Source organism: Amyelois transitella, chromosome 25, assembly GCF_032362555.1.
Source record: "Amyelois transitella isolate CPQ chromosome 25, ilAmyTran1.1, whole genome shotgun sequence".
Taxonomy (NCBI): Eukaryota; Metazoa; Arthropoda; class Insecta; order Lepidoptera; family Pyralidae; genus Amyelois; species Amyelois transitella.
Window position 1 is genome coordinate 1,315,235 of NC_083528.1, and position 27,418 is coordinate 1,342,652.

Consider the following 27,418-nt stretch of genomic DNA (forward strand, 5'->3'; position numbering starts at 1 on the left):
ACTCGGTAGTAACAATACAATACATGTCAACCTATTTAAATGTAGCTGTTTTAATGTTGTTTAATAAATAAAAATAATTAGATATATATAATATTTGTTTAATTTTTGTATTTGAATCATCAAAAATACACGATTATTCAGTTGTAGACAGATAAAATTACAGGATAACTATAATAGGTACGTGTAATTACAACATTCTATTAACAATAAATTTCTTATTTACAATGAATATGGCACGATTCTAGATACATTATGCACTTAAATTAACTTTATGTCTTAAACTACATGATATTTTTGTAATAATACTGGAAGTTGAAGCAAATTAATTCAAGAAACAGCTTGCAAATATTTAACTTACAAATAAACCTTGTATTGAAAATTTGGAGAAAATTAAAATGGCAATAACAATTAAAAAAAATTCAATGTATAAAAACTTCTTAAAAATCTTTATTATTGTTTAAAAAGCATTTAAGTACAGCCACTCACAACCGTAAGATAATACGTTTTTTAAACATTTTGTAAAATGTCGAAATAATCGTGAACAGTAGTAATTTTTGTTTTTAATATAATGTATTAAACATTATATTAAAAACAAAAATTGTTATGACATAAATTTATAGATGTTTGATGTAAAATAATTGCTGAAAATAAACAGAAAACCTTTTAATATCTACCTCAAATATGGCCGCTATCTTTTGAAAATCAACGTCAAATAATAAGAGTGGCCGAGTTTTGCTATTGCAGGTCTAAAGTTTACCACTTTTCACCGAAAGGAAATTTCAGCGAAAAATTTTTTAGTTCCACATAATATTTAAGTAAATTTGAATTAAAATAGTCAGTAAATTAAGTCCTGTTTGACATAATTAGGTTATGTTGGGACCTTGAGTAAATAGAGATATAAAAAACACTTTTCGGCAAAACGTCGTCGTTACGGTGAATGGTGTGACTTCAAAATAAATATCGCACGCCCATTATTGGCTGTTTCTGTTTATTTTCAAACGTATTATTCAAATATAAAAACGCTCTTATTATTTATGCTGCGCTCTAAAACTCATATTCTGAAACATGTATGAACAACTTCGCGACCGCTATACCCTCGAAATGTTCCCGGCTGTATAATTCCATAGACAATTCCAGCTCTATACTTTGTGGGCCCATGAGCGGTTGAACCAGAGACACTGCTACCTGGTAAGCGTTTTGTTTCACCAATCTGAGGAATGAAGCGATTATTTGTTATCATGATATGTATCAGAATCTCTGCAATGATGATTTAAAAAAAAACGATATTGTTGTTATTCACTTATAAATATTTATAATCAAACTTCTGTAATATAAGAGCAATAGCTCTTTTGCTGCGTTATATTTGTGGCGACATCTCTACGCTATAAGTCACAATAGCCAATCACGCGACGTTATCAGCCAATAACAGCGAAGAGTCTAAATCGCGCAAGCAGATTTCACGGATTGAACCATATATACAACCTCCGACACAACATCGTCTGTCGCGCGGTTCCCCAGGCATCACACCAGCCTACAGGAAGATCTTCCATTGTGGTCAAGAATATCGCGAACTATCGCTCCCGCTACATATTATTAAGTTCGATTGTCTATTATCGACGTTTCTAGGAGATAGTTGCACATTCAGGCAACTAGATATGTGGTATATGGATTAGGATTTCCTGAAAATGTTGTGGAGTTAAGGCGGGGATCGCTTCTTGTAAAAACCTGACTTATCCAACCCCAGTAGCCATAGCACACGCGACGTCGTTTTGATCGCGCGAAAAATTATCATTGCATCGCTCTTTATTATAACGTGAAACGCTACAGCGATAATTTCTCGCGCGATAATAACTGTCAATAGTTATATATGAGTCTCGGATTTTCGTACTGAAAGGTGAAGTAGAAGTGACTAAAGCCAGGAGAATGTTCATGATGAAAACAATACATACATACATATAATCACGTCTATATCCCTTACGGGGTAGACAGAGCCAACAGTCTAGTAAAGGCTGATAGGCCACGTTCAGCTATTTGACTTTAAGATAGAATTGAGATTTAAATAGTGACAAGTTGCTATCCCATCAACTAAAAAGGAATCCCAAGTTTGTTAGCCTATCCCTTAGTCGCCTTTTACGACATCCATGAGTAAGAGATGAAGTGGTCCTATTCTTTTTTGTATTGGTGCCGGAAACCACACGGCACAATACAAGAAAAAAATTCAGATTCAAAATTGAATTGACTTCGAAAGAACACTTACAAAAAGTAATTAATGTCTGCCTTTTCCTTGACTGACGGTGGCGCTATTACATCTATGAGCTTGAGCTGGAAATTCATCTGAGCGTTGGGCAATTTGGATGGTCCTCGCATCGTGAATAGATCCACCTGAAGTTATATATTTATTTATTTACTAATTTATGTACACAGAAAACATCGAGACTGATAAACACAAGAAACAAAATTACAAAGGTTCTGCTTATTTCAAAAGAAATCTCTTCCAGCAGACCCGAGATATTTATTAAAATTAATTTAAACTATGTTACTTTTTTCGTAAATTTCTGGACAGAATGAGCTTGGTCAGTGATCACCTATTCCATAATTTATAAAAAAACTAGTTCATCAAATGAAAATCTGTAGATTTGGACTCCAACACAGAAACCGGATGTATCAAAAATGGGTAGATCTACATGAAAAGTACGATGTTATTTATATTAAAGAAAATAAAGAAGAAGACACTGACCTTAGACTCAGGTATGTATAGGTTGGAGACGAAGGTGATGTAATTGTAAGAGTAGGTGTGGGGCTGATGGGAGCAATCCCAGTCGTTGTGGGGGCAATGCTTCTCTGTTCTCGTGCAACGACTGAAAGGAAAATAAAAATGATTTTTTTTGCATTAAATTTTGTAATTTTAGTCTATGAAATGTTGCAGTCGATTATTGATAAGTCAAATGTCACAGAATTTTAAACACCATTTTATACCTTTATATTCACATTTATTTATTTCTTCCTCTCTCTTTTTCTTCTAGAGGTTTTAGCAACTTTGAATAGATAGGATAACTTTACTAACTTTAGAATTTTGTTCAGTTTCATGAGCTAGGTACTTACTTTTTGTTTTCTAATGAATATCCCTTAGGACAAACGATACGATGGCAGCGGTAACTTCCTCTAGTGTTCTGACATATATCGCTGGTGCTGCCGTAGGAGCCGCCTCTGGCACAAGGAGCTTCGCCAGTTTCGCATTCATCGATATCTGTTGAAGTAACAATTTAAATTTGATTAATATTTTGATATAATATAATGGTGTCGCACACGGTAGTAATTTAGGCCTAAACGATTTATAAATTTATCTTATTTAATACCGTGAAGCTGTAAAAGTCACCTCTAGCACAAGAAGCTTCTACAGTTTCGCATTCATCAATACATTTTGAAATAAAACAATTTTTATTTTCTTTATAATTTATGGTGTTGCACAGGGTAGTGACTTAGCGCCATCACATTTCATTTCCATTTCAAGAAGGGGCACCAGGATGTATAAAAAGACCAGCACATACCGATACAACTTCTCTTGTCTTCAGCGAGTCTGTACCCTGGTGGGCAACTACAGCGATAGCTTCCTGGCTCATTCAGGCAGCGCCCAACGCACAGCATCTTCGATTTGAACTCTTCACACTCGTCCACATCGGAACAGGTTCTAAAATAAACGATAACTTTTTTTAACAAATACACAAATCTTTTAAGGACTCTATGGGTTAATCTTATTGTATTGTTTCAAGTTGGACAAAGCAATTTTGTTGAAATAATTTCATGTGTCTTTGTTTCCTTTTTTTTCAATTACTAACTTCTTCTAAATTCGATTATTTATGGTATACCTTTTATTCAATATTTATCACCAAGTCTGTTATAACTTCAAAGGACAAAACTTCTTAGGAGAAATTCTCTCAGTTACATACATACATACATAAAATCACGCCTCTTTCCCGGAGGGATAGGCAGAGAATTCCTCTTTCCACTTGCCACGATCTCTGCATACTTCTTCTTCTCTGCGTCTTTTCTCAGTTCAATGAAATTAAAACATTACTGATTCACCCAATCCAGGATCCATGGTCAAAGGCATACCCCGGGCTCCTCTCCAGAATGATGAGGATGCAACCGGGACTAAAGCCAGGAGGAAGAATGTAATTAATACATTACATACCTATTATCTGCATTGAGTCTATAACCTCTATGGCAGGAGCATCTATAGGTTCCCCAGACGTTGTTGCATTGTTGTTGGCAAAGGGTTCCGGACCTGGATTCCTCACACTCGTCCACGTCAACGCATATCTGGTAGAAACATACATACATACATATAATCACGTCTCTATCCCTTGCGGGGTAGACAGAGCCAACAGTCTTGTAAAGACTGATAGGCTACGTTCAGCTATTTGGCTTTAAGATAGAATTGAGGTTCAAATAATGACAGGTTGCTAGCCCATCGCCTAAAAAGAATCTCAAGTATGTAAGCCCATCCCTTAGTCGCCTTTTACGACATCCATGGGAAAGAGATGGAGTGGTCCCATTCTTTTTTGTATTGGTGCCGGGAACCACACGGCAAAATTATTATCTGGTAGAAAAATAAGTATATATCACGTCTTTAGCTCTACAGTGTCGTGTGGTTCTTGGCAATTTATTATGGTACCACTATATAACTTTTCCATGGGTGTCGCAAAAGGCGACTAAGGGAATTGCTAATGAACTTGGGATTCTTCTTGTAAGCGATGGTCTAGGAACCTGTCACTATTTGAATCTTAATTCCATCTTAAGCCCAGCAGCTAAACGTGGCTTTTCAGCAGTCATGAGAAGATTTAAGAAGAATCGCAATCTCCTACAAGAAGAATCCCCAGTTTATTGTCTTTCCCCAAGTCGCCTTTTACGACATCCATGGGAAAAATATAGGGTGATCCAATTCTAAAGTGCGGGGAACCATACGGCACAATTATTATACACGTGACAAATAAAATTAACGACATTCGAAACTTACCATTTCATTAACCGGTGCCGATCTGAATCCAGAGTGACATTTGCATTTGTATGACCCAACCGTGTTGATGCAGTCCGCGTTTTGAGAACAGATTGGCTAAAAAAGAAAAGATAAATATTCGTTATAAAGTTAATATAATTAAATTAAATATAAATAAAACATGCCGTGTGGTTCCCGGCACCAATACAAAAAAGAATAGAACCACTCCGTCTCTTTCCCATGGATGTCGTAAAAAGCGACTAAGGGATAGGCTTACAAACTTGGGATTCTTTTTTAGGCGATGGGCTAGCAACCTGTCACTATTTGAATCTCAATTCTATAATAAAATAATCTTTATTTTCCTTCTCTCACATAGAATTACACAGTTGAAAAAATAAGTTATCTATAGTTATATAAGTGGTACTTGTATATAATTTAGTTAGTTAGAGTTATAATGAAGTTAGTCTATCATTGAGCCAAACAGCTGAACGTGACACGTGAACGTTTCAAGACTGTTGGCGCTGTCTTTTCCGCAAGGGATATAGACGTGATAAAAATCCTGATACACTAAATCGAAAATTTACTCACCACGCTGCCAGCCATCTGACACTCATCCACGTCCACACACTCGTGGTCTCCCACCAGCTTGTGACCCTTGAGGCAGCTGCAGGAGTACCCACCAGGCGAGTTGGTGCAAATCTGCAGGGGACCACACGTGGCGATACCAGTGGCGCATTCGTCTATATCTGGTGCGGATAAGTGGTGATTATTTTTGAAATAAAAATCCAGGTTCAAAGATAACTTTAAAGGTAAGTTTATTTTTAATTATAGTGCCGTGTGGTTCCCGGCATTAATTAAAAAAAGAATAGGACCACTCCATCTCGTTCCCATGGACGTCGTAAAAGGCGACTAAAGGCTTAATAACTTGGGATTCTTCTTTTAGGGACGAGCTAGCAACCTGTCACTATTTGAATCTCAATTCTATCATTAAGCCAAACAGCTGAACGTGGCCTATCAGTCTTTTCAAGATTGTTGGCTCTATCTGCCCCGCAAGGCAATATAGACGTGATTATATGTATGTATATGAGTTTATCAACCCAGGGAAGTCATAGCGAGACTAGATAGCTTTACTGACATGGTTAAAACTTAATTGCATGGAATTAACAGTACGAAATGATGACAACTTGATGCTTTAATAGACTGATCCCATGAAATCCATGAAGGTAATTGAAAAAAGCCTTATTAAAAATCAATCAGAAAAAAAGTATGAGAACCTTACCTTCGTAACGTACGTACGTACGTGTTGTGTGGTTCCCGGCACCAATACAAAAAAGAATAGGACCACTCCATCTCTTTCCCATGGATATCGTAAGAGCCGACTAAGGGGTAGGCTTATAAACTTGGGATTCTTCTTTTAGCCGATGGGCTAGCAACCTGTCACTATTTGAATCTCAATCATATCTTAAAGCCAAATAGCTGAACGTGGCCTATCAGTCTTTACAAGACTGTAGGCTCTGTCTACCCCGCAAGGGATATAGACGTGATTATATGTATGTATGTATGTACCTTACCTTCACACGTGTTATCGTCACCCAGTCTGTATCCCCAGGGACACTTGATGACCGACCCCCTGTCTTCCACTTGGTGTATTTCAGGTTCTACAAACTGATGACCAATAGCGCCATGACTTATCGTTTCTTCTGGATTCGTCGGTGGATATTCTGTGTCAAAAAGCAATATGTTTTCATTATCAGTAATGTAGTAGTAGTAGTAGTAGTAGCCAACAGTATTGAAAAGACTGAATGGCCACGTTCAGCTATTTGGCTTAATGATAGAATTGAGGTTCAAATAGTGACAGGTTGCTAGCCCATCGCTTAGAAAAGAATGCCAAGTTTTTAAGCCTATCCCTTTAACGACAACCATGGGAAAGAGATGGAGTGGTCCTATTCTTTTTTTGTATAGGTGCCGGGAACCAGACGGCATGCGATTTAGACTCTTCGCTGTTGGCTGATGGCGATTGACCGTTCTGACTCGAGACCGCAACTCTTTACTTCGAACTTAACGTCTCCAACTTACCCCGTTCATTGGCATATCCAGGCGGGAACATAGTGGTGTTCCGTATTTGCACACATCTCTGCCTGACCTCGTCCAGTCTCCAGTTAGGTGGACAATCACACCGGTACCCCCCATCGGTGTTCACACAAATCTCAATCGCTGCACAGTTGGCTTGTCCGTTCACACATTCGTTTATATCTGTAAGAATAAACATATAATCACTTCTATATTCCTTGCGGGGTAACAGTCTCCAAAAGATTAAAGACCACGTTCAGCTGTTTGGCTTAATGATAGAATTGAGATTAAAATAGTGACAGGTTGCTAGCCTGTCGCCTAAAAAAGAATCCCAAGTTTGTAAGCCTATCCCTTAGTCGCCTTTTACGACATCCATGGGAAAGAGATGGAGTGCTCCTTCTCTTTTTTTTATTGGTGCCGGGAACCACACATTATCAATTAGTCGCCTTTTGGACATCATGGGACATTCATGGGAAAGAGATGGAGGGAGTGGTCCTATTCTATTTTCTTTTGGTTCCGAAAACCATTTTTTTTTTATATGAGCTTAACTTTAAGGTATTTCTTATTTTCCTCTGAGTTTCTTTGTAAAAATCTTCCTTCATGTCATTCAGATGAATTAAGTTTCTGTGATTAGGCATCTCTAAAAGAGAGGATTAACGGAATAGTTACTTTTTATATTATATTCCTTGATTTTGTTGAATTTGCCATGTTTGTATGTAGTTTCTACCGAGGAATTTAGGCTTTATAATAATAATTTGAAGCCATTGTCTCAATAAAAGAAGCAAGTCTGACAAAATTGCAAAATAAATCGTGCCAATAAAAAAGGAAAGAAAATTGTACAAAATTACCTTCGCATTTCCCAGTCTGCGAATTATGGTGGTACCCAACGTCACACAAGTAGCGAGGCCTGAAGGGTCTCGTGATCCTGGGACGATAGTCGGGATAACCCCAGAAATATTTAGCTGTAAAAAATAATCCATTTAGTCCATAACCTGAGTTAGAATTGAGCACGGAACGAGACGGGAAATCTTTTCATACATAAATATAATCAAGTCCCTTGCGGGGTAGACAGAGACAATAGTCTTGAAAAGACTGATAGACCACGTTCAGCTCCTTCGCTTAGTGATAGAATTGAGAGAATAGAATAGAATAGAGATTGAAATAGTGACGGGTTGCTAGCCCATCGCCTAAAAGGAGAATCCCAAGTTTATAATCCTATTACTAAGTTAGTTTGGAAAAAACCAACATCATTTAAAAGCACGTATTGCTTAAATTACTTAACCAAAGAAACTAAATGAAGAACTAGATTAAAACCAAAATGGCTGCTTCAGACTTACGTGGCTCCGTTGTGGAACTTGTAGTCGGTGGTGAAGTACTTGTTGTAGTTGAAGATGTAGTCGTCGGTAACGGTATGACGTCACAGGCTCCAGTGATGAGGTCTCGGCGGAATCCATCGGCACATTCACAGACGTAGCCACCCATGGTGTTAATGCAGACTTCAGTTAGGCCGGAGCAGCTATGACGGTTTGTCGCACATTCGTCGATGTCTGTAAAGAAATTTTAGAGAGTTAAGTAAGTACTAGTTTTGATGAAACGTAGTCTTGCTTTGGTAATTGCTTTAATAATTTTAGTGATACATTGTATTGGGATAAAGTCTCAATTAATCTTATTCACAACTTATCCTTGGGAAAATAAAACGAAACTTTGGTTTTTTTTTAAATGTGAACTACGCTTTTAGGTGACTCTTGAGAATATGTGTTTGTACAATGTCAAAAGGATACGTCCTAAAAGATGATTGATGAAATCCAATGCAAGAAAATTTATAAACGCTTTATTTTTTTTGCAATGATATATAATTTTGTGATATGAATAAATTTGAAAATTACCGAAACATGCACCGAAGTCATTGAGCTCAAATCCGTATTGACACGTGATAGGTTTCTCATTAATTTTGGTCCATTCGTTCTTGGGCACATTGTTCGTATCAACAACGACAGCTCCATCTTTAGTGACAGTTCCATCTACTTCTGCAGTCTTTTCACCAACGCGAACATCAACTATTTTAGGTGTAGTTGATCTATTTTCTGTTTCTGTTGGTTGAGAACCTGTTTCAGTTCTTGGACCATTATTTGGTGAAGGTTCAATGGGATTTGGCGGTGAAGGGTATGGTTCGTTAGGTCTTGTTTGATCTGGTTCCTCGTTTTTGTTAGGGTCAAATTGATTCGGCCTTTCTTCTGGGGTTGGTTGGGTTGTAGTTTCAGGCCTTTCTGGTTCTTGCACTATTGTTTGAGTTGGAGTAGTTTCTTGCTTTTGTTCATAATTGGGTGAAGTATTCTCATCTTTAGGTTGAGGGGGAATGATTTCATTTGTCCTATCATCTGGGCTTTCTGGTTCTCTTTCAAGAATTACTAATTTAGGTTGTTCTGGTGTTGGAGCGGGTTCTGAGATCTTTGTTGATGATGTAGTTTGTGGTGGAGGAGTTGGTGTTTCTGATGTGCTTGACGTTGGTTTCACTTCATCAGGCTTTGGTGAAGACGCGGAATTTGTTTCATTTACTTCTTCCCTGAAAACAAACATGTAATTAATTTCAAATCTGTGTGATTTAATATTTATAATTATACCAGGTTATAATGTAAAATTGTCTTTTCTGACCGATCAGGCCTCTTGGAATTCTCTATGAAAAATCTGTTTACACGGTCCCTACCCGTTTATTTATAGTTATTCTAGTGTATACTTACTCAGAATCATAGTATTCATATTCATACTCCGGCAGAGGCGTGGTAGTTGTTGTGGAAGATCGTTTTCTGACACATCTGAATGATCCTGGTATATTAACACAACTGTATTGCGATCCTGCTCTGGCGCAGTTATGAGTACCAAGCGAGCATTCATCAATATCTGAAAAGAAGGATAGTTACTTTCACTTATTATTCTATTTTGCTTTGCTGAACACTTTACGTTCACTAGAATACTGGTTGATTCTAATGTGCTAATCAATTTAAATTACTTATTGATTGTTTCGTGTACACCGTCATCAAAATCAGTACTTTTGACTGCTTAGCTTCACAAGCAATGGGCTAGCAACCTGTCACTATTTGACTTTACTATCATTAAGACAAACAGCTGAACGTGGCCTTTCAGGCTTTTTAAGACTGTTGGCTCTGTCTACCCCCCAAGACGTGATGATATGTATGAATGCAGTTCTACCTTCGCAAACACCAGTGGCATGATGCAAAATATAGCCGGTGCCACACGACAGGAACCTGACACAGAGGTAGGAACCCACGGTGTTGTCGCAGCGTTGGGACTCTGGGATGCAGTTGTGTTGGCCTGTTGCACACTCGTTCACATCTGAAATGTTGGGTAAAGATAGATAGAAAAATCTCTTTATTGCACCATAAGACTAAAAGTGCCGTGAGGTCTCGGCACCAATAAAAATAAGAATAGGACCACTCCATCTCGTTCCCATAGATGTCGTAAAAGGCGACTAAGGGATAAGCTTATAAACTTGGGATTCATCTTTAGGCGATGGGCTAGCAACCTGTCACTATTTGAATCCCAATTCTATCATTAAGCCAAATAGCTGAGCGTGGCCATTTAGCCCTTTCAAGACTGTTGGCTCTGTCTACTCCCACAAGGGATATAGACGTGATTATTATGTATGTATGTATGTAAGAGTAAAACATACAAAACAGACAGAGATGGTACAAAGGCGGACTTATAGCTAATGCAATCTCTTCCATCCAGTCAACCGTTATTTTGTAAATCACAAATTAATTAACAAAACTACGGTTCACTAATCATAAATTTTCAGGAGACAACGAACTAACAGCTATCAGTTTAAATATCTAATTACAAATTTATATTCTACGTTATATTATTAACAAATTGTTTGAAGAGGAAATAAAGACTTTTATTTATTTACTAGCTGTTTTTTATTTTGTGGGTACGAAAATTACATGTTAGCCGATTCTCAGACCTGCTCAATATGCTCATAAAATTTCATGAGATGATTAGTCAAGCCGTTTGACATGAGAATTTTAAAACGAACGAACTTTCTTAACTAGAAGAAAAGAAAAACACAAAACAACAATATTTAAGTGTTTGAGAAGATGTTTAACTTTAAACAGCATTTATGAATACGATTTTTATATAAAGTATGACCTTAAAGTGTGTCTAAAATTTAAGTAACGTTTATGTAATAAGGCTGTTAGTGCTTACTCACCCATACACGCGCCAGTCGTGATATCCAACTCGAAGCCGAGCTTACAATGACATTCATGGCTTCCATTAGTGTTCAAACAAATCTGATGGAGATCACATAGGTGGGTGCCTTCCACGCATTCATCGATATCTGAAGAATAAGAAAACAAATTGAGATGTTTAATTAACTTTTCTGTTAATATACAATAGACCAGAATAAATGTTTAAAGTATTATCTAACAGTTAGTCTACTTATGTGGGGGTTGTTGATACAGAAAAATATCATGGAGTATAATCAGCCCATAAATTATTTGGTATGATTTAATCTTTCTATTAACTTAAATTTTCTTAAGGTTAATCAAAATACTTAACTAAACTTTGACAATTTTTTATATCAGTAGGCTTACTATGTAATTAAGGGATAGGCTTATAAACTTGGGATTCTTCTTTTAGGCGATGAGCTAGCATCCTGTCACTACCTATTTAAATCTCAATTCTATCTTAAAGCCAAAGCTGAACCTTCAGTTTTAAGACTGTTGGCTTTATCTTCCCCACAAGGGTTATAGACTTTGTGTTAAAACTAAATGAATATACCATATTATTAGAGAAGAAACCAATAAATAACACAACTGTACTGCGATCCTGCTCTGTCTACCCCACAAGGGATATAGACGTGACCATATGTATGTATTAGAGAAGAAACTAGTAAACGTTACCTTCGCATATTGTACTCCCCGGCTTTTTTCTCATTCCATCCGGACATTTACCGTTTCTGTAATGATAATTAAATTAATAATGGCCAATATTTCACATAACATAATATACCTCCAATTAAATCAGAGTTGGGTCAGATTGAATGATATTTAGCTCTCAAGGCGCAATTTTTTTTTTTTGGATAAGTTTCTTAAGTTGTTCTGATTGGTCATATTCTTTATATGGATCTTCATCATACTCTGTTACTTCAAATCTTGCACTCCTATATTGTTTATAAAACCCCATCGTGTCGGATTCAAAATTAAAACTCATTTACTTTTACAAGTAGGTAAAAATAGCGATGGGAAAATTAAGAGAAGAGGGTGCTCCATGGTCAAAGGCATACCCTGGACTCCTCTCCAGGGTGGTGAGGATGCAACCGGGACTAAAGCCAGGTGGAAGAAGAAGGATGCTTCAATTTAAAAAATATACTTATTTGTTTTTATATTGTACAGTCCCTGCATAGCTTCAACATGAGGGAGTGTGCCCAGAAGGCTGGCAGCTTATTTGTTTTCTGTAAAACTAGCTGTGCCCGCAACTTCGTCCGCATGGAAAAGTTATTTTGGACATCATTGAAGCCCTCAAGGATGAATAATTTTCCCCGTTATTTTTTCCATTATTTCTTTGCTCCTTATAGTTGCAGCGTGATGTTATATAGCCTAAAGCCTTCCTCGATAGATAGTCTATTCAACGCAAAAAGAATTTTTCAATTCGAACCAGTAGTTACTGAGATTAGCGCGTTCAAACAAACATACTCTTCAGCTTTATAATATTAGTATAGATTATTTACTAATGCCGTGTGGTTCCCGGCACAAATACAAAAAAGAATAGGACCAGTCCATCTCTTTCCCATGGATGTGGTAAAAGGCGACTAAGGGATAGGCTTACAAACTTGGGATTCTTTTTTTAGGCGATCGGTTAGCAACCTGTCACTATTTGAATCTCAATTCTATCATTAAGCCAAATAGCTGAACGTGACCATTCAGCCTTTTCAAGACTGTTGGCTCTGTCTACCCCGCAAGGGATTTAGACGTGACCATATATATGTATGTATGTATTATTTACTAACTTCATCTCATCAAATCTTGACTTGCAATCGTATTGTCCAAGTTGATTCACGCAGACTTGGTCTGGTCGGCAAATGTCTGTGCTATCCTCGCATTCGTCGATATCTGTTGAAACAAATGAAAATGTAACATATAATCACGTTTATCCCTTTGCCGGGTAGACAGAGCCAACAGTCATCAAAAGACTGAAAGGCCACGTTCAGCTGTTTGGCTTAATAATAGAGTTGAGATTCAAATAGTGACAGGTTGCTAGCCCATCGCCTAAAAGAGAGTAAGTACCTATAGAAGCATATCCCTTAGTCGCATTTTACGACATCCGTTGGAGGAAATGGAGTGGTCTTATTCAACAAGCCAAACGGAGCTAAGCTAAATAAAACAGTTTAAAAATGTTACGACACTAGTCTTTATAAATTAACAGATTATAGTGACATACTTAGTAAGCTAAATACTATATACTTACGTAAAATAATCTGATACTATTGCTAAGGGCATAAAATCTCTGAATCGCAATCGAGCCTCTGTGGCGCAGCGGTAATGCGCTTGACTGTGACAACGGAGGTCCCGGGTTCGAATCTCGGCCAGGGCATGATGAGAAATGAACTTTCTCTGATTGCCCTGGGGCTTGGATGTTTATCTATATTCGAACTTACATCGAGGCTAACTCAATCTGTGTAATTTGTCCCATATATATTTAAATTTATTTATTTATACTAAAGTGTTGATAATACCTTCGCATTTATTTGTCCTGGTATCAATTTTGAACCCAGGCGGGCAATGCTTGGAGGCTTTGTCCTGGCAGTAGAAGGATCCCCGGGTGTTGATACAGAACTGAGAAATTGTGTTGCAGTCGTGTTTCTGAACTGCACATTCGTCTACATCTGTAATTAAGATATGTTAACTACATAAAACATGGTGGACTATCTGACAGAAAGGACACAGTTGAAGCTATTAGAACATACATACATACATATAGTCGCGTCTATATCCCTTGCGGGGAAGACAGAGCCAACAGTGTTGAAAGAACAAGTTCAGCTGTTAGGCTTAATGAATTAAGATTCTTATAGTGGCAGGTTGCTAGCCCGTCGCCTAAAAAAGAATCCCAAGTATGTAAGCCTATCCCTTAGTCGCCTTTTGCGACATCCATGGGAAAGAGATGGAGTTGTCCTATTCTTTTTTGCATTGGTGCCGGGAACCACACGGCACAATTAAACTAATCACATCAATATCTTTATTCACTTCTCACCCTCGCACTCTTCATTGATGCCAGCTCTGAAACCTGGCGGGCATCTGTCTTCCACTGGCGTCCTCGTGGTGCTGGACAGGTTGATGGGATTCCCCGTCACCCCCCCACATTTGTATGCCCCGATCGTGTTCTGACAAAGGTACGAAGGGCACGGCGGGTGTGGTAAAGCACATTCGTTGATATCTGGAAGTGTAAAGGAATTTTTTTAATCTCTAACATACATTCACATAATCACGTCTATATTCCTTGCGGGCTAGACTGGCTAACAGTCTTGAAAGTACTGATAGGCCACGTTCAGCTGTTTGGTTTACTGATAAGATTCATATGAAGTGACAGGTTGCTAGCCCGTCGCCTAAATGAAGAATCTCAAGTTTATAAGCCTATCCTTTAGTCGCCTTTTGCAACATCCATGAGAAAGAGATGGAGTGATCTTATTCTTTTTTCAATTGGTGCCGGGAACCACACGGCACAATCTTAATCTCTTAAATGTCTTGGAAATCAAATCTTTACTCAATTGGTTCACGATTCATTCCTGTAGGTACTTACCATCACAAGCGCTGTTTTTTATGTTCTTCGCAAAGCCGGGTGGACAGAGTCCTTTTTCCATGGTGACGTTCTTCTTTGGCGGTATACATTTGTAGGAGCCTTTCACATTGACGCACTCATCGTCAGGGTGACAGACTGGTGGGTTCAGGAGACACTCGTCCATATCTACGGAAATTAAATTTATTATTTACAAAAATCTTTGATGGCAAAACTAAAAAAACTACCCCTCCGGAATGAAGCGGCGTGATTTTATGTATGTATGTATGTACATATCTTTGATGTAGAAGAATTTGGAGACTGACTTCAAACTTTCTTAAGGTTTTACGTTTCGTATACCTGAATATTGAGTAACATTATTTTATTTTAATTAATAACTACATCAATATTTCGAAAAATTACTGTCTTGGTGTCTGGTACGTGGGCAACTAAGAGAAACTGACATATGCATACATACATATAGTCACGTCTATATCCCTTGCGGGGTAGACAGTGTCAACAGAGAGTGCACGAAAAAGAGTACATATAGGAAGATAAATACAAATTTTCTAACGAACATTAGGAATGATTGAATCAATCATTCCTAATATGTTCTGTTCAATGAGTTTTTGGTCAAAATCCATAATTTCAGTAAGAAATCAAATATCATTATCAAATAAATTCACGTTCAAATGTAGTATTGTTACCTTGGCATGACTTTCCATCAGGCATCAGCTCGTATCCCCTTCTGCAAGAGCATTTGACTTCGATTCCATTGTCGTTACATTTGTGTTGGCAGGGATTCCTTGGTTTACAACGATTCTTCACAACCTGTAATTTATATAGGTACTTACATATTAACACGTTTATAACCCTTGCGTGGTAGACATAGCCAACAGTATTGAAAACAACAGTAATTGGTTTTTCTTGAGGGTATTTAATACCTATAAGCCTTTTCACTCATTTCGGTAATCGCTGCACCTATATATTGTTTATTTATTGTAGTTTTTATGTATGTTTATTATAATTATTTTATTTAAAATTTTGTGTAGGTATAAATATATTTGTTTAATTTGACCCCACATTAAGTTCTCTGTCACAATGGTTGACTGGTAGATAATGCTTCTAGCATTAAGTCCGCCAATTGTGCTATATATTTGTATTTTGTGCAATGAAATTTAAATAAATAAATAAAAGACTTAGTTCGTTCAGTTAGACGTTCAGTTTTATGGTTACTGAAAGAATTGGGATGCAAATAGAGACTGACAGATCGCTATCCCGTCGCCTACTAAAATCCTGGCCCATTTCTAATTGAAGTAATCAAGAAAAAGGCTTATAAAGCAATACTTCTATAGCGATAAACTATTATAACTGTCACCATATCTGAATCACATCTTTAAACCATTCTTACGCTTTCATGTCTTGTGACTATAGGCTCCATCTACCGCTTAAGGAATACTGTCTTTAATCAGCAGCTTCGCCCTAAATAAATAACAAATGTCCTACGGGAACCGTTTTAACCGGAATGAAAGGTCCCTTATAGCCCTCTTCAGACTATTAATCACTACATAGTATAAAACAAAGTCACTATTTTAGTCTGTTTGTCTGTATGCTTTTATCTTTAAAATGACGCAACGGATTTTGATGCGGTTTTTTGTAACAGGTAGAGTGATTCAAGAGGAAGGTTTTTATGTATAATAACATTTATAATTTTGCACCCGTGCGAAGCCGGGGGGGGGGTCGCTAGTTATATATATTTCGTGACCTTTCAAGAAGATTAATTCAGTAGATAAGCCGTGAAGAGGTAAATAACAAACAAACTTACTTTAGCATTTATATTTTTTGTTGGTATTGTGAATAGACTTGAAATATAACTCGTATCATAATACGACAGACAAACTCTCTCTCTCATCTCTAGGTGTTCCCAGTTACACCCTCCACAGAAGTGTTTCTAGGCCCAGGGTCCACCTTCCTCCTTTCCTCTCTCCACTTGGTCTTCGGCGTCCTCAGACTTCAGTGCGTTGGCGCGCATATCATCAGACACACAAACAAACGGACAATTACAATGAAACCTTCTCCAATAAAAGTTTGAACATGGTAAGGATTGAAGACTTACCTCAATACAATTTCTCCCGTCTGACATCAGCATGAACCCAGGGTTACATTCACATTTATAGGACCCTGGCACGGGGATGCAGTGGTGGGCACACAGCTCGTTCGGGGCGTAGTCCTCGCAAATGGATGGGATAGCTGGAAATGCCAAATTGATATAGGTAAAAGCCATGTCATCAAGGTAACCTGACCTATTTTGGGTTAGATTTGAGCCGACATATCTAAGCCGTGTCTATTGGCTAAGTCATTAGCCAATAGAAACGGCAAGATTGTAAAATTTGCTTTCGTCTATATCCCTTGTGGGACAGGCAGAGTCAACAGTCTCGAAAAGTCTGAAATACCACGATCAGCTGTATGGCTTTATAATGGAATTGAGATTCAAGATTCAAATAGTGACAGGTTGCAAGCCCATCGTCAAGAGGAATTCCACTTTTGTAAGCATATCCCTTAGTCACCCTTTACGACATGCCTGGGAAAGATATGGGTGGGTTACACACGGCTAAAAATCCCAAATATAAAAAAATTAACTCATTATCTTATATATAAAATTCTCGTGTCACAATTTTCGTTCCCCTACTTCTCCAAAACGGCTTGACCGATTCTCATAAAATTTTGTGAGCATATTGAGTAGGTCTGAGAATCGGTCAACGGTTTTTTCATACGGTATGAAAAAATAGATTCTGACCGATTCCTCTCAGTGATAAGGGTTGTCCACCCTTAACTTTTTTTTTAACTAGAATTTACTTAAAAAATATTTATACGGCAAAACAACGTTTGCCGGGACAGCTACCAAATCTACTATCAAATCCATACCTTCGGTAGGTCTTGACAAGGCTACAGCATCAGGCGCCGATGCTATATATTTATCATGTGTCTTCTCTCTAACAGCCTTCTGGACATGAAAAAAAGCCATGTTTATATATATTAAGCATCACAGTCCACAAAAGATTCAAAATTCAAAATTTTTATTCATTATTATAGGATACTTAATAATTGTCAAAACATATGGTTTAACAACATTGGTTGACGTCAAATAAATTACTTAAAACTAAGTTTACTGCCGCTTCCAAGGCGTCAGTGCAGAAGAAGCGGTAACAAACTGCACTGCAGCATTTTCTACAACAACGTCAACTTCACAATATTTCACACTATCAATTAAACTTAGAATAGAATCTTAGAGTAGAAACTTAGAAAAGAATAGATCTCCGGATCCATGGTCGAAGGCACACCCCGGGCTCCTCTCCAGACTGGTGAGGATGCAACCGGGACTAAATCCAGGGGGAAGAAGTTTCTAAAATATCTGGTGATTTCTTACTTACTTATTCGAATAATCACCAAAATTTCGGGCAAAATGCCGTGTGGTTCCTGCACCAACAGAAAATAGAGTAGGACCACTCCATCCCTTTCCCATGGATGTCGTAAAAGGCCAATACGGGAGCCAATAGGCTTATAATCTTGGGATTCTTCTTTTAGGCGACGGGCTTGTAACCTCCCGAAATATATACATATAATCAAGTCTATATCCCTTGCGGGGTAGACAGAGCCAACAGTCTTGAAAAGACCGATAGGCCACGTTCAGCTTTTTTTTTGTTTATTAAATGAATTTATTAGGTATCATTTTTGTTGGCCTTTTACGACATCCATGGGAAAGAGATGGAATGGTCCTATTTTTTTGTATTGGTGCCGGGAACCACACGGCATTTCACTTACCTTACAACATTTGGTGAACGCTTCAGCTGGGAGCAACTCCTCAGCACTGTCTCCGGAGACAGTAGCTTCGCATTCTGCTTCGTCACGGTTGCCGGCTGAAGATCCTCGAAGGCATTCTTCACAGCATCTCTAAAATTGAAAAAAAAACATGAACTTCTTCATTTTCAAGAATCTTCATCAACATGAATTAAAAAAAGTTGTTACAGAAGTTTTGTCAAATTTAAAATACGTTAATTAGATTTAAAAAAATTACTATTTTTCCATGTTTATTTATGTAAGTATTAGCATGTATGTATGTTTAGTTAAATATTATGTTAAACGATATTTATGCACACGCCATACCGCTCCAAAATTCATCTCTCCTCTCATCGGTCTACTGGAAGAGGTTTCTATTGAAATGAGTAGCACCTTTGTACTAGAATTACTATTATTTAATGTATGTAATATATATATAATTTCGTGTACATAATTCAAATTCAAAATTCAAATTCAAAATTTTTATTAATTATTATAGGATACTTCATATCGCTTAATGATTGTCAAATCTATTGGTTTCATAACATTGGTCGACGCCAAATAAGTGACGAGTACTTAAAACTAAGTTTACCGCCGCTTCCAAGGCGTCAGTGCAGAAGAAGCGGTGACAAACTCCACTGCAGCATCTACATTAATAAGTTAATTCAATTTTTTCAGGTTTTTTTATACTGTCGTGACATTTGTAAGTCTTTGTTGATGCAATGACTCCCGCGCAACATAGCGGCGATATGACTTTTCATTTAATTAAAATAATTTTTACATACATACATACACACATATAGTCTCATCTATATCCCTTACGGGGTAGACAGAGCCAAAAGTCATTAAAAGACTGAATGGCTAAATTCAGCCGGTTGGCTTAATGATAGAATTGAGATTCAAATATTGACAAACAAAAATAAATTTACCGTGAATAGGACCACTCCATCTCTTTCCCATGGATGTCGTAAAAGGCGACTAAGGGATAGGCTTATATGATTGGGGTTAACTTTTAGGCGATGGGCTAGCAACGTGTCATTATTTGAATCTCAAATCCATTATAAAACCATACAGCAGTACTTGGCCTTTCGGTATTTTCTTCATGGCTCTGTCTACCCCGAAATCTGTGTTGAATTTACAGCTCTATAAACATATTAATGCTGTAGACTGTACCAACAAGAACGTAGCAGTTGAGAAAGACAATGATAATGCAGTAGGTAACTAGGTAATTGGGTTCTTATCAGACGGAGATAGGACGGACAAATGTGTTTGCATGCCATGTTCTACATTAGTGAGACATTCCTTTCTGTTGCCAAGTTCATCCACTGGAATCTTAAATATAAGTAATATCATAAATGCGAAAGTAAATTTGTTACCTCATCACGCGTAATCTACTCGCATACTAATAATATAAAGCTGAAGAGTTTGCTTGTTTGTTTGTTTGATTGAACGCGCTAATCTCAGGATTTACTGGTTCGAATTGAAAAATTATTTTTGTTTTGAATAGACCATTTACCGAGGAAGGCTTTAGGCTATATAACATCACGCTACAACTATTAGGGGCGAAGAAATTGAGGGCTTCAATGATGCTCAAAATAACTATTTCACGCGGACGAAGTCGCGGGAACAGCTAGTTTTTAATAATAACAGTCTCTGTGGCGCATTGGTGCGCTTGTCTGTGACACCGGAGGTCCCGGGTTCGAATCTCGGCCAGGGCATGATGAGAAACGAACTGACTCTGATTGGCCTGGGTCTCGGATGTTTATCCTTCCTCCTGGCTTTAGTCCCGGTTGCATCCTCACCACTCTGGAGAGGAGCTGGGGTATGCCTTTGACCACGGATCCTGGATTGGGTGAGTCAGGCTTTTACACGAAGCTAGTCCCATCTGATCTCTGCAACCTTTTCAGGTAAACCCTCACCCGTATTGGATCCATAGTTACACATACACATCCAGTTGCCTGAATGTGCAGGTTTCCTCACGATGTTTTTCCCACACAATAAGAGCATCAGTTAGTATGTAAACTAATGTACATAACTTTGAATATAGTCAGAGGAAAAAGGCAGAGGTGGGATTTGAATCTTTGCCTCTCCGTGCATCACGCATTTTAACCGGGCACCTTACCGATTCGACCACTGACGCTCTAAACAACATACATACATACGTATGGTCACGTCTATATCCCTTGCGGGGTAGACAGAGCCAACAGTCTTGAAAAGACTGAATGGCCACGTTCAGCTATTTGGCTTAACGATAGAATTGAGATTCAAATAGTGACAGGTTGCTAGCCCATCGCCTAAAAAAGGATCCCAAGTTTGTAAGCCTATCCCTTAGTCGCCTTTTACGACATCCGTGGGAAAGAGATGGAGTGGACCTATTCTTTTTTGTATTGGTGCCGGGAACCACACGGCAAATTTATTATTTGATTTTTTCAACAATTCACTTACTTGTTACAACATAAACCTTAACAATTACATAAAAACACATTAACAGGAAGATTTTAATCTTATGTATGCGCATACTATAAAGTCAACACATAGGTATCTACGTATACAATGACAAACAATTGATAAACAAAACAAATAATCATTATTGCTACGATAAAATAACCTCTTCATACAAACTTAGAATACTTTTGTTGCCCGCGACTTCGTCCCCGTAAATTTCGATTTTTTCCGCGTAAACTTATTTGCAGGCAAACTCATGCCTTGAGTTCATTCGAATGACGATAACTTTTTTTAGTGAACCGATTTTGATAAAATTTCTTAATTACTTTAAATGTTTTTCTGAATTAAAACAAAGCAATTGGTGAAAGTTTTATGTGAATCGGCTCAGTACTTTCGGAGATAAGCGTGATCATACACACACACAGACAGACAGACAGACAAGAAATTTTAAAAAATATTTTTTTTTTATATTATTCATTCTAAGTGTCCCTCTATCCATTGCAGTCAGAAATACTAAATGTACAGACAAAATATTTTTATTGTTTTATTATATGTATAGATAAACACTTACTCGTAATGAAGGTGAAGCGCTATCACAGCTGTTGGAACTGGATGCTATATCAATCGCAGAGTCGCACTCTCTCTTTTTCCTTAAACAAGAATAGAAGAATTACATAAAAACATTCATACAATCACGCCTATATCTTTTGCGGGGTAGACAGAGCTGGTTTCAAATAGTGACAGGTTGCTAGCCCGTCGTCTAAAAACAGAATCCCGAGTTTGTAAGCATATGGCTTAGTCGCCTTTTACGACATCCATGGGAAAGAGACGGAGTGGTCCTATTCTTTTTTCTATTGTTGCCGGGAACCACACGGCACAATCATCCATGTGTGACCATGATCGATCCAATACGGGTTAGGTTCCCCTGCAAAAGTTACGGAGGTCATACTGGAGTCGCTTCGTGTAAAAACTCCAGCCACCCAATCCAGATTCCATGGTCAAAGGCATACCCTGGGCTCCTCTCCAGACTGGTGAGGATGCCACCTTGACTAAATCCAGGTGGAAGATGAAAGGATGATTACCAGAGATCGGAATAGGTAGATTGAATTGGGGTCAATGAACTGAAACGTATATATTAATATGGACATGCCTCCGGGATTGCGGGATTTGTAAATTATTAAGATTTTTTACTGAATTTTTACAAGTCGGATGAAGAATATATTAGTGGTAGCTGTTTTCCCCCGACCTCGTTCACGTAAATTGTAGTCCTATGTTACCCGCGGACAATGTAGTTTACTGTAAGTGTAAGTACTGAAATGGAATCCCGGAAAAGAGGCTTAAGCAATTAAGCCTCTTTAAGCCTCTTTTTTAATTCATGATGCAAGTACATAAAATCAATCTACCTATTCGGATCTCTGATGATAACTTTTTTATTTTATTTTATTTATTTGGTCTACCATTGTTGGCTACATTGAAAGATGATATACAATCTAATACATATGTTAAATTTAATTACTAAACGTGCAAACCATTAAAGGAAAAAACATCATACTCAAATTCATTAATATATTGAGTGAAGTTCAAAAATTTTGAATATTTTTTTTCTAAATTAGCAATAATTAATATGAAATTTTATACTTACTCGTGGTAACTGCCACAGCACTTGTCCATAGCATATATACAGTACAATACGTAATTTGACGGCACATCTGGGTGTATGGAAGACGAGCATTCTTCTTTCGTGTGGTTCCTGGCGTATCTGGTGCCTTGGTTGCAGCACAGCTGGATAACGTCCTCGCCGAGGGTCATAGGATCAGCTGGAAGAGGTGTGGTTTATGTTAAACTTACACATACATACATATCATCGTCTATAGACCGACCCAAGTCTTGAAAAGACTGATAGGTCACGTTCAGCTGTTTGGCTTAATGATAGTAGATTGACGGCCTCTGTGGCGCAGCGGTAGTACGCTTGTCTGTGACACCGGAGGTCCCGGGTTCGAATCCCGGCCAGGGCATGATGAGAAAAGAACTTTTTCTGATTGGCCTGGGTCTTGGATGTTTATCTATATAAATATTTATTATGAAATATAGTATCGTTGAGTTAGTATCTCGTAACACAAGTCTCGAACTTACATCGAGGCTAACTCAATCTGTGTAATTTGTCCCGTATTTATTTATTTATTTATTTATTTATTTATTTATTTATTTATTTATTTATTTATAGTATTGAGATCCAAATAGTGATAGGTTACCAGACCATGGCCCCAAAAGAAGAATACCAAGTTTATTAGCCTATCCCTTTGTCGCCTTTAACGACATCCATGGGAACGAGATGGAGTGATCCTTATCTTTTTTTATTGGTGCCGGGATCCACACGGCAACTCTCCAAGAATAAAACTTACACCTCCGTACTTTACTAAGTTTTTGCGCGGGACACGCTTAAGTATATACAGAAAAAAACGTATACTAATTCTTCAAATTGTGCCGTGTGGTTCCCAGCACCAATGCAAAAAAATAGGACCACTAAGTCTACCCGGCAAGGGATATAGACGTGATTATAAGTATGTATGTATGTAGAAATTAACATGGTTATCATAATGCAACTAAATAATATACATCATGAAACATCAGTTTCGTGAGTAGCTAATTCACTCCGGCCACATACGAGTAATGTCGAGAGATCGTATGACTGTCTGTGTGTTTGTTTTATTAATTAGTGTCCCGGTGTAGACAATTTATTTATACATACATGGCATTGCAAAGATTATGCAAAATTATAAATGTTATGACAAAAACTTGGGAAAGATTTTAATGTTTTCTTAATCAATTGTGAGTAAATATAGTACCTAGATTTTTAGAACTTTTAGTTACTACGGTGTGAAACGTGTCATAAAGTATAGAATAGAAAAGAAAAGATTTATTTTCAAAATGAATACAAGATATCACTTATTGACGACATCACTTACATCTAATTATAAAGACTACCGCTTCCAGAGCGCATGTGTAGACGAAGCGGCGGAACAAACTACACTGCAGCATTTTCATCGGACGTCAATTTAAAAATATAGATCTCTTAAATCTAAATCATGGACGAATGCACATTGTCTACATTAAAAAACATGAATTAATGTAGAACTAGTTATTTCAATACGAATATTTCGTCAAATAAATAAAGATAAAGATAGGTAAAATAAAATATTTACACACTGTACAAATTATGTCCACACCATGTCAAAAATGCACAAGCATTTAAGAGGCCATTATGTCAAGCTCGGGCCACACATGTTTATCATTAATATAATACTCCGTAATTTTCTCCTTTCCTACAAAGCTCATCTTTAATTGAATTTTCTATTATTCTAAAATCCTATAAATAAAGTTTATTATTATTATAAAAACTTATACAATTAATCAGAAACGATTTCCCTACCTAACCTAAGCCAACCGATGCGATGTAGGTATGGATGCGATGAAAACATAGTGAAGAAACTATGTAATTTTTTAATGTTTTTCTTTTTAGAAAGCATAAAGCGTTTCGTAACACAAGCCTCGAAGTAAGTTCCAGACTTGTGTTACGAGATACTAACTCAACGATACTATATTTTATAATAAATACTTATGTAGATAAACATCCAATATCCAGGCCCAATCAGAAAAAGTTCGTTTCTCATCATGCCCTGGCTGGGATTCGAACCCGGGACCTCTAGTGTCACAGACAAGCGTACTACCGCTGCGTCACAGAGACCTCACTCCCCCGGGAACGAGAAGTGATTATATGTACCTATGTCCTCTTACTCCCCGATCAAAAAATTGTGAAAATTTTTATTATTTATTAATAATTAATAAAAAAATTCACAATTATTAATATTAATTATTATATTAATATTAATTATTAATTCTCGTGTCACAATGTTTGTCTCCGTACTCCTCCGAAACGGCTTGACCGATTCTCATGAAATTTGTGAGCATATTGAGTAGGTCTGAGAATCGGCCAACATCTATTTTTTATACCCCTTAGTGATAAGGGTTGTCCACACTTAACATTTTTTTTTAACTAAACATAGTTAAACGTTATTTATATGTCAAAACAACGTTTGCCGGGACAGCTAGTCCTACTACTATTATAAAGGCGAAAGTTTGTATGGATGTTTGTTACTCTTTCACGCAAAAACTACTGAACCGATTACCATGAAATTTGGTATGTAGGTAGCTGAAGACCCAGAATAACACATAGGCTACTTTTTATCCCAGAGTTCCCGCGGGATTGATAGGGTTTCCATGCGGACGAAGTCGCGGGCGGCCTCTAGTTTTTTATAAAAATAACGATGATAACATATCGCCGGTTGCATTTATAGCCGTTATAAATTTTCCTGTGAGATGTCCCCATTATCTGTCCCAGTTATTGTAGAGTTATTTAGATCAGCCATTTGTTTTATTCACAATTAATTTATTTGAGATTTATCAGCAGTGCAGAGCACTGGCGGTCGAGCAGTTAAGATATTAGACTCAAAACTGGTTACTCGTGGTGTTCAGGTTTGAATCCTTCATAGAGCTCTAATTCTATAAGTACTGCAATATTTATTAGCCAAATAGCTGAACGTGGCCATTCAGTCTTTTCAAAACTGTTGGCTCTGTCTACCCCGCAAGGGATATAGACGTGACCATATGTATGTAGGTATGTATATTTATGTATATTTGTACCCGCGATTTCGAAAACTGATCTGAAGATTTTGTTGAAATTGAAATATATGTAGGTTGCACACGGGGACAAAAATCCATCTGATTGGATCTCACATTCTTAGTGTTTGATAATTTCAGCGCCGCCCGCGCAGATCTCTTGGTCAGCGTGATCGCATTTCACGTTGGTATCCAGGTTCCATTCCCTAAATTCTATTGCTTTATCTGATGTCGGTCACCCAGGTACTGAATCTGATGAACTAGCAACCTCTCCAGCTGAATATGGCCTTTTAGTCTTTAAGGGACTGTTCTGGATCTGTCCACCCCGTTCGGAATGCAGATGTGATAAATTATTCTTGGAAACATTTAGAGAAGCTGATTCCCAAGTAAAAGTTTGGTCATCGACAGTACAAAAAAATATATATTAAAAAAGAATTATATATTTATAAAAACAAGTTAAAATAAGGCTCACCACACACATCCCGGTAAATAAACACAAATAAAACAATCACTGAAAACCACATTATCACAAACAATTCACTATGACAGTAGGGTGTCCTTGTCACACACGCCCATTAGAGCGGGATAGGATGCGCGAAAGGTATTTTTAAATTAGGAACGATCCATAGATCCTTTGAGCGCAGGAGTCAGCCGCCGACGCGTGCGCAGCGCAATCTATTTCCGTCGATACTGCAGTCGTCTCTGTCTTGGCAAAGATTTTAATATTTACAGAAGGTTTAAGGTGTTCAGTAGCTCAAAACCAAAAAAAGGGATGTTCTTAGTTTTAATTGAGTACTTAAGTATTTCAGTTAATGTACTTTTACTTAATGTGAGGGGAAAACATCGTGAGAAAACTCGACACTAACACGCCAGATATGTTAACATCATCAATTCTGTTAACTTCCACTAACTAATAAGAAGTTTTCGTTTTAAAATTCCTAGGTATATTTCTTCCTTCCCCTAAGAATAGGTCTTAGGGGCCGTTTCGTGCGTGCGTGCGCGGGCGCAGTCCTTGGCTACTAGGTATGTTTCGTTTACTAATTTTACAAACATACATATAATCAAGTCTATATCCCTTGCGGGGTAGGCAGAGCCAGCAGTCTCGAAAGACTGACAGGCCACGTTCAGCTGTCAGGCTTAATGATAGAATTGAGATGCAAATAGTGACAGGTTGCTAGCCCATCGCCTAAAAAAGATCAAGAGTTTGAAAGCCCATCCCTTTTACGACATCCATGGGAAAGACATGGAGGATCCCTTGTGGGCTCTGTTTACCCCACAAGGAATATAGATGTGTCCATATAGATATTTGTTATGTATAAAAATAGGTATATCAATTGATTTTAAGAATAGTCAAGATGTGCATTTCCCTTGTACATTTTATATATAATTATTTTGTCTCTGTCATTGGTCGATGTGTCCATTCTGAACATCGCATAATCTACCCGTCTCCCTCCCACAGTCTGAACCTGCATCCAAGTAACTTGCCTCAGGATAATATGAGCCCTAAGTCATTAACTTCTGATGGAATTCGAAACGGTTCGTAATCAGATATTGTCTTACTAATAGTTTTTATTTTACACCAAGATTATATTGAGAATGATCTCA

General features: G+C 37.5%; 1 protein-coding gene across 1 annotated transcript; it reads right to left on the reverse strand.

Moving 5' to 3' along the window:
* Positions 1 to 73: 73 nt before the first annotated feature.
* Positions 74 to 26,492, reverse strand: LOC106142782 (fibrillin-1). The gene is made up of 28 exons (XM_013344686.2): positions 26,286 to 26,492; positions 22,779 to 22,953; positions 21,708 to 21,786; positions 18,677 to 18,805; positions 17,780 to 17,858; positions 16,971 to 17,104; positions 15,562 to 15,685; positions 14,879 to 15,043; positions 14,333 to 14,515; positions 13,818 to 13,967; positions 13,092 to 13,194; positions 11,986 to 12,041; positions 11,292 to 11,420; positions 10,274 to 10,417; positions 9,805 to 9,964; positions 8,953 to 9,629; positions 8,404 to 8,613; positions 7,915 to 8,028; positions 7,073 to 7,249; positions 6,568 to 6,717; positions 5,585 to 5,742; positions 5,018 to 5,113; positions 4,193 to 4,320; positions 3,549 to 3,688; positions 3,103 to 3,247; positions 2,738 to 2,858; positions 2,258 to 2,382; positions 74 to 1,210 (listed from the first exon to the last, which is right to left on the reverse strand). Exons 1-28 carry the CDS (start codon positions 26,335 to 26,337, stop codon positions 1,045 to 1,047), a joined length of 4,269 nt encoding a protein of 1,422 aa, XP_013200140.1. The 5' UTR covers positions 26,338 to 26,492; the 3' UTR covers positions 74 to 1,044.
* Between the last annotated feature and the right edge of the window lie 926 nt (positions 26,493 to 27,418).